At 45.2% G+C, this 13,375-nt stretch overlaps 2 protein-coding genes across 4 annotated transcripts in view; one reads left to right on the forward strand and one right to left on the reverse strand.

Moving 5' to 3' along the window:
• LOC137137848 (uncharacterized) overlaps nucleotides 1-13,375 on the reverse strand; it is a 66,178-nt gene that overhangs the window by 45,527 nt on the left and 7,276 nt on the right. The gene's annotated exons all lie outside the window — the stretch shown is intronic.
• LOC137137843 (uncharacterized) overlaps nucleotides 4,506-13,375 on the forward strand; it is a 70,402-nt gene continuing 61,532 nt past the window's right edge. Inside the window, exon 1 of the mRNA XM_067524600.1 lies at nucleotides 4,506-5,052. Within this exon, the coding sequence (XP_067380701.1) occupies nucleotides 4,845-5,052 (208 nt within the window). The 5' untranslated portion in view covers nucleotides 4,506-4,844. The remainder of the gene's footprint in view (nucleotides 5,053-13,375) is intronic.

Here is a 13,375-nt window from a genome sequence, read left to right on the forward strand (position 1 = left end):
AGAGGTCCTCTGTGATGTGCACACCCAGGAACTTGGTGCTGCTCACCCTCTCCACAGTAGAACCGTTGATGCTTAGAGGATGGCCTCCACCCATGGCTGAAACAAGAGAAGGATTAAAAGTCAACCAAATCCAAAACAACCTAACAAACTAAAACCACAATGTACAACAATACTAAAATAAATGACAGTCAGTGCTCTGCCTGCAAACAAGCAAAGCACTGTTACAATATGTGTAAGGAAATAAACACATTTTATATTTTTATATAAAATCAAACACCAGACGATAAGACTGCTCCACTCGTTAACCTCTAAAAGTTATGACAGACCCACTTCAAATATTATAAAACAATACCTCAGGACATTTAAGCACCTGCTTCGACTACATACTGTAGAGCCCCAACGGCTTATGGGAGCAACTGTGGGAGGCGGCGAAGCGGAAGCTAACCCTCACTGACTTAGCTAACTAGCTAATCGGCTAGCATGGATGCTAGCAGGCTAATGCGAGAGCAACTTGTCTAAATGGCAGGAAGAGCACTTGTGCCCCATACACCACATGACTCCAAGTGTCTCAAGCTGCTTTACAGGAAACAATGATAGGACAATTATTGCCTTTTTACAGCTACCTCTCACAACAGAGATAGCTGAACTTTATTTTTGAAAACACCAACAGTGGCCGGTCACCGTGAAGGCTCCTATACACACCACTTTCCCTCACGGCCAACACATACATCACATATAACAAAACCAGAATGTCTGAACACACCTACTAACACTAATCTTAACACAAATCATGCACATTAAACACTTTAAACACATAGAACTACTAACATGCCTATTACCCATAATTCCCCGGGGCTCACTGTGCCAGCCCCCACACTAACCCACTAGCCAGACAGCATCCCCCCCCCCCCCCCCCCCCCAAGAGGGTTCAGTGTCCCCACAACCCTCAGTCACTCCAAAGCCCCACAACAAAGTCTCTTAACTGTCCCGGCCGGAGTCGAACACGCGCCGGTCTTTGTAGCGGCCCACTCGCCGTGCCAGACTCAGTCCCGAGTCCATCATTGTCCATGCTGGCATGGGGAGTGGCAGACAAAAGACTGTCCTCCTGTTCATTCACCGGAGTAGGAGACCGAGGACGGTATGGTGCCAGCCGATCTCTATGCAGCACTACCCTCCGACCTCGCCCTGGCATGCGGACCCAATACACCACCTCAGAGATCCGGTCCAAGATCTCTCCGGGCCCCTGCCAGTGGTTGGTGAGTTTTGGTGAGAGCCCCGCTTCCTCAACGGGCAGTACACCCAGACCTTGTCTCCCACAGAAAAAGGGTGTCCATGGCACTGTCCATCGTACGCCCGCTTTTGTCGGACCCCAGCGTCCCCTTCTCGAGCCAGCTGATGAACCACACTAAGGCGCTCCTTGAGCCACCTGAGATAATCCAACTCTGGGCCCCCAACAATTTCAGGCTCCGGGGGTGGCCTGAAAACCAAGTCCACTGGAGTCCCCCGCCCGAACATCAATGCGGTTGGGGTACATTGGCTGGACTCCTGGACAGCAGTCTGGTAGGCCCACAGGGTGCTATTAAACCGCTCCACCAGTCCATCGCTCTGAAGGTGGAATGGCGTGGTACGGGTCTTCTTCACCCCAAGCCGCTGGCAGACCTCAGCAAACAGCCGGCTCTCAAAGTTCTGCCCCTGGTAACTGTGCAGTTCGTCCGGGACCCCGAACCGAGAGAACATGTCCTCTACCAGGCGCTGAGCCGCTGTGGTGGCAGTCTGGTCCGGCACTGCATCCGCCTCGGGCCACTTTGTGAAATAGTCCCTTGCAACCAGGATGTAGCGGTTGCCAGCCTCACTAGTGGGAAAAGGGCCCAGGATATCGATGCCGACCCTCTCCATGGGCGCCCCAACCAGGTACTGCTGAAGCGGCCCTCAAGAGCGCTGGGTGGGTCCTTTTTGCGCTGTGCAGTCGTCACAGCAGTGGACGTGAAGCTCGGCGTCCTGGCGGCAGCCTGGCCAGTAGAAACGCTGTCACAGACGGCGCACCGTCTTGGAGTTCACGAAATGGCCAGCCCCGGCCAACCCATGGACCCACCGGAGTACCTCCGACCGAAGAGCGCCGGGGACCAGGAGCTGCAGGCGGTCAACCCCCCCACTTGGCGCCCACCACCGCCGGTAGAGGATACCATCGCAGAGCTCCAGGCTGCCCCACTGCGAGTGAACTATCTTGATCTCTGGCCCATTTGCTGAAATGGCCGGCCATTCCGGTCGTTGTCGAGTTTCCAGCCAGCTCTGAACCTCAGCCAGCACCGGATCAGTCTCTTGGTGCTGCCGCAGCTGCCCTCTGCTGAATGGCTCCCCCTCCCCGGCGGTGACGCCTGGCTGTGCCGCAGCTGCTGATGGCCCCAGCTCTCGTTCTTCATGGCGACGACAGTAGCGACACTCGTATGAAAGACAGGGGCATCGGGAGAGGGCGACAGCATGGCAATGCTGACGCCCTCTCAGAGAGGCGTGGTTGGTTCTCAAGGTGAACCTGGTGCCAAGAAGATACGGTTTGAAGTGTCGTACAGCCAGGACCACCGCCAACAGTTCTCACCTAGTGACACAGTAGTTGCGTTCAGGCCGACTCAGACTGCAGCTGTAGTAGGCAACCACTCTTTCTCCTGTCTCTCCTCCTTGGGAGAGTACAGCTCCGATCCCCACTCCACTGGCATCTGTATCCACAATGAACGGCTGCTGGGGGTCGGGGTACGCCAGGACAGGAGCCTCTGAGAGGGCTGTCTTCAACCGCTGGAAAGCCACCGAACAGGCCTCCAACCACTCGAACCGCCGGCCCTTCTCAGTCACTCGGTGGAGGGGACTGGCGATGGTGGCAAAGTCTTTCACAAACCTCCTGTAGTAGGAAGCTAGGCCAAGGAAACTCATCAGCTCGCTCGTGGTGGTTGGCTGGGGCCACTCCTTAATTGCGGCCTCCTTTGCCTGGTCCGTGGTCACCCCACGCTCGCTGACCACGTGCCCCAGGAACTGAGTCTCTCTGGTCAGCAAGTGGCATTTTGCTGGGTTGAGCCGCAGTCTAGCCTGACGTATGGCCGTGAAGACTCCTGCGAGGTTGCTGATGGTGTCCTCGAAGCCCTTGGCGTGCACCAGCAGGTCGTCCAGGTAGACCACGCAGCGGCACCGTGGAATGTCCTTGAGAACCTGCTCCGTCAACCGTTCAAAGGTGGCGGGGGCATTGCACAGTCCAAAAGGCATTACCTTGAACTGCCACAGTCATGGCAACTACTAACATGCCTATTACCCATAATTCCCCGGGGCTCACTGTGCCAGCCCCCAAACTAACCCACTAGCCAGACCGTTACAATACATTAAAATACAAAACACAAAAGTATAAAATGTAACTTACTAAAACCACAAACAGAAACATCTCAACAGTCACAGCAGAATGAGCAGCAGCCAGCTTCTCACACCTGCGTCACATTTGTCTCTTAATCAGTTTGCTGCTCGTCTCTTGACACCACCTCTACCTGAGTCCTGGCGTCTACCTGCCGCATTAAGAACAAAATTAAACACAGCGCATTTCTTTACAGTATAATTAATTTACACTAGAGAAAGAAAAAAAAAATTCCAGAAACATGAATAAGTTTCTCTCTTCCTCAAAGGAGCAAAACACAGAACTTCTCTGAAGCCTCACAACTTTAAAACAGTAGCGCTAACTTAACGGCGTTAGCCATTAACCATTAGCCGTTAGCTGTTATGAATTTGCTTCCAAATACTTCTACTGAACAATTCACTGACCGAGAAGAGTCCCAGCACATCCACCACCTTGTGTCTCCACGGTATGAGAAGCGAGACCACATTTTGGCCAAGTATTTTGACAGCCAAAAACCACAAAGTCACTTTCCCACCAACGAAAACCGAACTTTTTTCTGCTCCTCGTTCCTCGTCTGCATCCACTCTGCACTGTGCAGACACAGGGGACGCAGCTACTCCACACTACACCTGTTCAGACTCTGCAGACAGGTAACGATTCCACTACATGTCATTATTCAAACCAAACGCGATAAAATACACTCTGAGAATTGTCGCCTTCAGAAATTTGGAATTTCAGACCTCAGAAATAGGAAATTTTTCAGTAGCCCTTCATGTTGTCAGGATTACGTGTGACTGATCACCACCTGGTGGCACGTTAGATCAGGTGGTGGGAAGGATGCCAGATGGACCTGGTAAACCCAAAATCTGTAATGGGGGTGTGGGAAGACATCAGAGAGGCCATTGAGAAGGACTTTTGGCCTCAAGGAAGTTCCAAAAAAATAAAAATAAAAAAACAACCAATTGCACAACTCAAAAAGAGAAAGCGGGTTTGGCCCAGGCTGCACTCAGCAGGGGGAGCAGAACAGCTGACCCGAAGGGAAGATGTCATCAGCTGGTGGAAGAAACACTTTGAGAAGCTCCTGAACCTGGCTAACATGCCCCCTGTAGAGGAGGCAGAGTCTGAAGACATGGAAGAATGTTCATCTATATAGCAGGTGGAGGTCTCTGAGGGGTCTTGTGCACGAGTGAGGGTAAAATGGACTGTGAGATTGACAGGCAGATTGGTGCAGTATCAGCAGTAATGCGGACATTCCACCGAATATATTTCTAAAGGTTATTGACATAAAATGTTCACCAGATTTTGGTAACAACCCACACATGAAAAGAAATCAAGCCTTAGATGTCCATAAATTAAGTTATGTGTAATAATGTGAAATGACACTAATGATGAAGCTGTGTGTAACTGGATGAAATGCTGTAGTTTGTCTCTGTGTTGAGGTGGAGCAGTGATCCTGCAGAGTCCTGTCCTCCCTGTGATGGAGGGACATGATGTCTCTCTGCACTGTCAAACAAAGAGGCCTCCCTCCAAGCTCCCAGCTGATTTCTATAAAGATGGCTCCCTCATCAGGACTGAGCCTACAGGTCACATGACCATCCACCATGTTAACAAGTCTGATGAAGGCCTCTACAAGTGTCACATCAGCAGTCATGGAGAGTCTCCACCCAGCTGGACCTACGTCACAGGTCAGGAGCTTCACTTTGATCTCAACACTTATTTCATCCACATGTTCACCTGAACAGTTCGATTCTTTCCGCAGAAAAACCTGCAACCACATCTCCAACCACAACCAATGGACCTGGAGAGTCTTCTCCCAGCTGGATCTACGTCACAGGTCAGGAGATTGCCAGAAGTCGGTAAGTAACTCCTTAACTGCTACACATGCTTTACGTTTACGACTGCTGTTTTGGAATTGAGAACCCATAGTAGTAAATGTTGGACTGCTTAGCGAAAATCACGCAGCTGTGATAATAATTTAGCACAAAATCCCTCAAGTAGCATATTAAATAAACAGCAAAATAGAGAAGTTGTAAAATGCTGAAAATGATAAACTCAGTAGTTGAACTTTTTTTTTGCAGGTATCAACAACGGTTTGAAAGTAGGTGCTGGAGTGGGTGTTGGTCTCATTGCTCTTGTCTTGGTGGGAGCATTATGTAACAAATATGCAGGTAAGTCACTTCTTCACATTAAACTGTGTGGTTTAATACACTGAAATCTGCAGCAGTGTAACACATGATTCATAAATTCTGGATATGTATGTGAACAGTCAATGTCCTCAAACATCAAATGTCAAGGCAGGAAACAGTTGTTTCTTGGGGAAGTCGGGCAGACAGTTAGTGAATCTGAGTTAATGTTCTGACACTGTTTATTTACCACATTAGAACGAGACCAGTCACCCACTCATTACATTATACAGCCTTACAGTATATTATTTTTAATTTACTTCTAATCTTCATGTCATCATCATTGATCAGTATCTTTCCATCCATGCTACTGTGTTATGACTTCATTAATTCCTTCACTGATGCAGCCTGTTACACAGAAAACACTTTTCTGATGCAAGTCCTTACATGTCTTTTAAAAACTGTAAACAGCTGCAAATCCTCCTATTTATCAGATCCATCTCACGTCAACGCTGTACGAATGTGACTAGTGTTTGAAGCCAGTTGGAGCCTCAATCAGTTTCCACTTTATCTTCTTTCAGAAAAGACACTAAATGACCTAAACATGGAGATGGGACAGACTGAGCATTTGAACAGTCCAACTGATAGAAGCTTGTAAAACCAGAACACCCAAAGGTTTCAAGTCCAGCCTCTGACTGTCGTTTGATTTAAATGGTAAATGATCTTTACAATGTTGATTCCCATTCACACACACAACGATGGTGGTGGCTGCCATGCAAGGTGCTCACCTGACCCACCGGGAGCAACTTGGGGTTTAGTGTCTTGCCCAAGGACACTTCGACATGTAGCCGGGAGCGGGGATCAAACCAGTGACCCTGTGGTCCATACCAACTACCAACTGAGCTACAGCCGCCCCTAGCTAGTCAAAAACCACAACAGTGAGCAGTTATCTCAGATGATAAAATCCAACTTTTCTAATCCACTACTTAAGTGGGTCAGAAGAAACCAACATAGCAGATAACCTGATCCAGGATACAACATCCAACATTTGATCCTGGTTCTTTTTAATTATGTACAAAGGGCGAGACCCAGAAAACAGTTTCCACACATAAACACTCATCTGAGGTGTTGACCTTCAGAGTGATGTTGCTGATGAGCTCAGGTGTGTTTGTCTTGTTGCTTCTTGTGTGGTTCTTAAAAGAAAAAGCAAATATCAGTAATAATCTTTAGAAAACATTTAAATATTTTTTCATCAGTTAATATTGAAACAGAGCTACTAATTAAACACTCAAATATATATTCAGACCTAAACTTTATTTTAACAAAATTGTCTTTACCACGGAACAAGATGCAATAACATGCAATAACAACACAGAATCTTATAACACCAAGTCACATGCTACATTAATAAGTGAATAAAGAAGTTTTGCAATAATGTACAAACACATATATTTAAAAAAAGACCCAAAAGAGTTTTTTATGTCTATGTAGTTTACAGACATGTTTTGACAAACGCCCTTTGATGAAAAGTGGTAATTTGAACAAAATATAATATATGGTGAGCATTCTTATAAGATGCCTGAACCACTTCAGCTGTCTGCTTTTAATACGGGAGACTGTCGGACAGAGATGGTGAATCCAAACATGTAGTAAAGGTGTGTTGGAAATGCCTGGCTCTAACTCCCATCTTCGAAAGAATTTCTCCAGTAGTCCTGCAGACATGGACTCCAACTGGACTGTGTTTAAATCCTGTTGTGTGGAAGCAGACACTTTGAGTTGTGGCCAGAAGGTTTTTGGTGCCTGTTGTGGTGACATCCTGGTTACCATCAGCGGTAATAGAGGCCATAAAGCTGAAGGAGGCCTTTTGAGCATGGTTGGCCCAGAGGTTTCCTAAAGCAACAGATGGGCAGGCCAGAGGGGAGGCAGATCAGGTAGTTGTGGATACAAACACCTGGGGGTGGGAGAATTGTCAGCTGTCTTCGCTCACACGCCAGTTTAATGTCACATGGAGGACAAAAGCAGTAACTTTTGGTGGCAAATTGTGATGGTTGTTCCCATATTTAAGAAAGGGGACTGGAAGGTGTGCTCCGAATACTGAGGTATCACACTGGTCAGACTCCCTGAAAAAGCCTATGACAGAGTTCTGGGAAGGATGCTTCAACCCACTGTTAAGCCTCAGATCTGGGAGGAACTATGCAGATCTCCCTGGCTGTGAAACAGTGGACCAAACCTTTATTCTTACAAGCCTACAGGAGGGGGTGTGGGAGCATGCACAGACAGTCACGTGTTTTGTGGACTCCGTCATGGTATTTTCTAGAGGCCATCCGGTCCTTGTTTATCTGGAGTGAGAGTTGTGTTCACATTCTTGGTAGGAATGATTTATATTGTAATAGTTTAACAGCCCAGCTAGTGGATTAGTGTGAGGGGCTGGCACATTGAGCCCCGTGGGAATTATGGGTAGTTCTGTGTGTTCTGTTATACGTGGTGTATATGTTGGCTGGCACTGTGAGGGAGAGTGCTGAGTATAGGAGTGGCCAATACGGTGTACTGCAACTCTTACTGTGGGTGTTCTGAAAACAAAGTTCAGCTAACTGTCTTTAGGGATAGTGATGTAAAAATGATAAGAGCTGTGTGATCTTTGATTTCTATTAACTAGCTCGACATGGGGTCACAATGCGGTTGTGCAGTGTTCGGGGCACAAGTGTTCTGTCCTCTGTTTGCCATTTTGGTGGATAAGAGTGTGTTTTAAAGGGACTTTATTTTAAAGACAAGTGTTAATACTTTCAGTTTCAGTATTTATAGGGTAAAGGTTGTGTAACCCTGTCAACATAAAGGCGACAATTCTCAGAGTGTGTTTTATCGCGTTTGGTTTGAATAATGACATGTACTGGAATCGTTACCTGTCTGCAGAGTCTGAACAGGTGTAGTGTGGAGTAGCTCCGCCCCCTGTGTCTGCACAGTGCAGAGTGGATGCAGACGAGGAACGAGGAGCAGAAAAAAGTTCGGTTTTCGTTCATGGGAAAATGGATTTGGTGATTTTTGGCTGTGAAAGTCAAGACTATAAAGATGTATAAAGAGAACCCAACAATTCCCCCTGGAGCAAGCCATAGGCAACAGTGGAGAGGAAAAACTCCCTTTAACGGAAGAAACCTCCAGCAGAACCAGGCTCAGGGTGGACGACCATCTGCCTCGACCGGTTGGGGTGAGTGGAAAGGGGAGAGAGAAAAGAACAGAGCAACAAAAAGCAACGACAAAACATCGGGCAGATTGGTAGGACCAGTAGCTGCACGCTGGAAGACACACAGCTTCAAAGCCGGGGACAACTGCAGAAAGGGACAGAGAGAGGGGGACAGAGGAGGACAAAGACAACTACGGGAGAGAACACACAGAGTTAATGACATACAGTGGTGACAATTGCGTGGTGAGAGGAGAGGAGAGATGGTCAAGAGGAGGAAAGGAGCTCAGTGCATCGGGGGGTGGGTCCCCCAGCAGTCTAAGCCTATAGCAGCATAACTATAACTAACTATATGCTTTATTAAAGAGGAAGGTTTTAAGCCTAGACTTAAAAGTAGAGAGGGTGTCTGCTTCCCGAATCTGAACTGGGAGCTGGTTCCACAGGAGAGGAGCTTGATAGCTAAAGGCTCTACCTCCCATTCTACCTTTGGAAATTCTAGGAACCACAAGTAGGCCTGCATTCTGAGATCGAAGTGGTCTACTGGGATGATATGGTGCTATGACGTCTTCTATATATGATGGAGCCTGACCATTCAGAGCTTTATATGTAAGAAGCAGGGTTTTAAATTCTATTCTAGATTTAATGGAAAGTCAATGGAGAGAAGCTAGTGAAGGTGAAATATGATCTCTCTTGCTAGTTCCAGTCAGCACTCTTGCTGCAGCATTTTGGATTAATTGAAGGCTCTTTAGGGAGTTACTGGGGCATCCTGAAAGTAGGGAATTACAGTAGTCCAACCTAGAGGTAACAAATGCATGGACCAGTTTTTCAGCATCACTTTGAGACAGGATGCTCCTAATTTTGGCAATGTTCCGTAGGTGGAAGAAGACTGTTCTAGAGATTTGTTATATATATGAGGTAAAGGACAAATCCTGGTCAAAAATAACTCCAAGGTTCCTTGCAGTCGTACTGGAGGCCAGACTTATGCCATCTAGTGTAACGATATGGTTGGACATCATGTCTCTGAGATTTTTGGGCCCAAATACTATGACTTCAGTTTTGTCTGAGTTTAAAAGTAAAAAATTGTGGGACATCCAGGCCTTTATGTCTTGTAGGCTTGAAGCTTTATTAACTGATTATTTTCATCTGGTTCCATAGATAAATATAGCTGGGTATCATCAGCATAACAGTGGAAATTTATGGAATGTTTTCTAATAATGTTGCCTAAAGGAGACACATATAAAGTAAAAAGTATTGGTCCTAACACAGAGCCTTGTGGAACTCCATAGCTAACCTTTGTGTGCATGGAGGATTCATCATTAACATGAACAAATTGAAATCTATCAGACAGATAAGATTTAAACCAACCTAGTGCAGTTACTTTAATTCCAATTTCATGTTCCAGTCTCTGTAATAAAATGTTATGATCAATGGTATCAAATGCAGCACTAAGCTCTAATAGAACAAGTATAGAGATGAGTCCAGTATCTGAGGCCATGAAAAGATCGTTGGTGACTTTTACCAGTGCTGTTTCTGTACTATGATGAACTCTAAATCCTGACTGAAAGTCTTACAAATTATTCCTATGAAGGTGATCACATAATTGTTTTGCAACTACTTTTTAAGATTTTAGAAATAAAGGGGAGATTAGATATTGGTCTGTAATTGGCTAAAACACCTGGGTCAAGACAGGGTTTTTTAAGTAGTGGTTTAATTATAGCTACCTTATAGGCCTGTGGTACATAGCCTGTTTCTAAAGATAGATTGATGATATCTAATATGAATGTATCTATTAAGGGTAAAGCTTCCTGAGCAGCTTAGTTGGAATAGGGTCTAGCAGACAGGTTGTTGGTTTAGATGAGGTAATAACTGAACTTAGCTCAGAGAGATCTATGGGTAAAAAGCAGTCTAACAGGGATTGGGGCCTTATCCATGATTGTAGCACTGTTGTACATGAAGATCTATCTGTAATATTTGGGGGGAGGATCTGGTGAATTCTTTCTCTAATAGCTACAATTTTATTCTCAAAGAAAGTCATGAAGTCATTGCTGCTCAGAGTTAAGGGAAAACTAGGCTCAACAGAACTATGGCTCTTAGTCAGTCTGGCTACAGTGCTGAACAGAAACCGGGGGTTGTTCTTGTTTTCTTCTATTAATGATGAATAATATGCTGTTCTGGTATCACGGAGCTTTTTTGTACATTTTTAAACTATTTTTCCAGGTTAAATGAGATTCTTCTAAATTTCTGGAACATCACTTCCTTTCCAACTTTCGTGTTGCCTGTTTTAAGTTGCGTGTTTGTGAACTATACCATGGAGATCACCTCTTCTGGTTTACTGCCTTCTTTTTCAGAGGGGCAACACTATCGAGTATTGTATGTAATGAGGCTGCAGAATTGTCAACAAGATAATCATCAAGATCAATCAATCAAGATGCATCAATGATTATTTCTGATTGTTATACATGTCAGGTTTTTTTTTTTTAATGAATGATTTTGTGAAGACTTCATCCAAGGATGCCGAGCCGATTGTACCAGAATCTCTAGTGATGAACACGGAGGTGGAGAACATTGATTTGCCTTGGATGGACAGTGAACTGTGGAAACCCTGCTTGAGTGGTAGGATAACTCCTGAATATACAGTATCTGCTCTTCAGCACATGCTGCGAGGAGAGCGAGGAACTCTGGGATTAAACCCTTACGTTCATGGGTGTGAACGTATACCAGCAGAAGCGGATTAAAACAGTTGTTAGAACAGAATGATTTGGAAGTGGAGCAAGAAAAGATAAGCTACACCTTCCTTCATCTCACAGTGGGGAACTTTTAAAGTGAGCGAGTTTCAAGTTTTCAATGAGTGAAGGATTAGGACATTAAGGACGGGGAAGACTGGACAACAGGAGGGTAGAGACTATCCTGACAGGTTGAGCGTGTGGTGCAGAAGCTGTCAGTGGCTTTGACTCTGACAGACCTAAGGTGATGGTAGAAGTGGGGAGTGAAAAGGTCTCTGAAGAAGACAGTGAGCTAAATGAAGAATTGATTTGGTAAAAGTGACTGAGATGTTTTGGGTGCAGTAAAAAATGTCAGGGGGCAAAAGGTTACAGTCAAGCACAGTCTTCATCAGGTCGACATTTGACTTTAAAACTAAGTGATAAAAAGCAGATGTTGATCCAGGAAGCTCAGATTAGTCTTCACTCCACTGTCCAATCTGCTTCAAAGCCGATACAGTTCCAGGCATAAACTGCAGCATTACCCATCCTTCCCCTGACATTTATCTCTCAATAGTTGTTCTTTTATATCCTTTTTTTTTCTTCTTTTGGTTCATTTATTTCCTTTTTAGGTTGTTGGAAATAATAGTTTTGTATTTTGAACACATGAACTTCAACTTTTATCTTAAGTGTAACGTGACACATAATGACTGTGGCTGCAAGTGACACAAGACAAGCATTGCCCACCCCAGCACCACCACAGATCCAGGCTGTTGTGCAGTTCTGGGTGAGAATGAGAACCAGGTGGGTGCCAGCTCTGTTTGTTGGGCGAGTGGGCTCCAGTTTTTGATCAAACATCCACCATTTGTCTAGGTGGATGTTCATGTCTCCTAGTATGATGAGAGGAGTGATATCTTCTGGGAACAGCAGCATTTTGAACTCATCACACAACTTACCCAGCTGCCTGGTGGCAGATAGATCACAGTCACATGAATTGTAACCGGTGCAGTCACCCTGATAGCAACGATCCAGTGATCTAAGATGGTTGAGAGGGGCTGTGGAGAAAAACTTACTGGTTTCTGCAATGAGAACACTTACCTCACCTTCCCATCCTGATAGGTGAGGAGTTTGAGTTAAGATAAAATTGGAGGAAAGTGAAGCTGGGGTGGCCATGTTCTGAGGGGTGATTCAGGTTTCAGTATGTGCCAGTAGCTGAACAGTGAACCTCGACCTTTAGTAACAACACAGCTGAAGGCTGCTATGAAAGCAACTGGTCTGGTAACAAGTCAGCAGTGCCTCAGGCTGGCTGCCTTTATGCCACGACGCACTGATGATACTGGTAATACTCTGATATTTTGGATATTTCAGTTTATGTCTAAGGAAACTAGATGATATGAGACGTTCACTGTGTTTCATGATGTTTCAATTCACTCACGCACTAGTATATAAGAATACTAGTGCATAGTACTAGTGCACTGACTATCTATATATTTGTACGAGTAGCTCACCATCTTAAATGAAGTCCATGAGCCTCCTCCACAGTGGATACATGTTGATTGATTGTCTCTTTGTAGGTGAAGTCACCAAACTCAGGGTGTTTTCTAATAAAGTACCTGAAAAATGATGATCGTTCTTCAAACATTCACTCAGAATAACAACACAATTAAAGGCAGCAAATGTCCAGATATGCAGTCGGACGTAATAAAAAATGAGAAGAAACGACAAAATATAGGTTTTACTGAAAGACGACTTGGCTGATTTCTGCTTTGGACATACAGACAGCAATAGATGTATCACATATGTAGAGTCAGTTTGTATAAACAGATATCTGTAATCTTTCTGAGTTTTGTACCTTTTCAAAAAACTAGTTGTCTAGTAATCAAATGTAAAATCCTGAAAAAAGAACTGGTCCAGCTTCACGTGTAGTTCAGGTGAACGGGCAGAGTTTTAGGAAAACATCATGGTTCTGTTAAAATAAGGCCAACGTGCTGTAATTTAACGGATTTTCTTT

The sequence above is a fragment of the Channa argus genome, chromosome 12 (genome assembly GCF_033026475.1).
Source record: "Channa argus isolate prfri chromosome 12, Channa argus male v1.0, whole genome shotgun sequence".
NCBI lineage: Eukaryota > Metazoa > Chordata > Actinopteri > Anabantiformes > Channidae > Channa > Channa argus.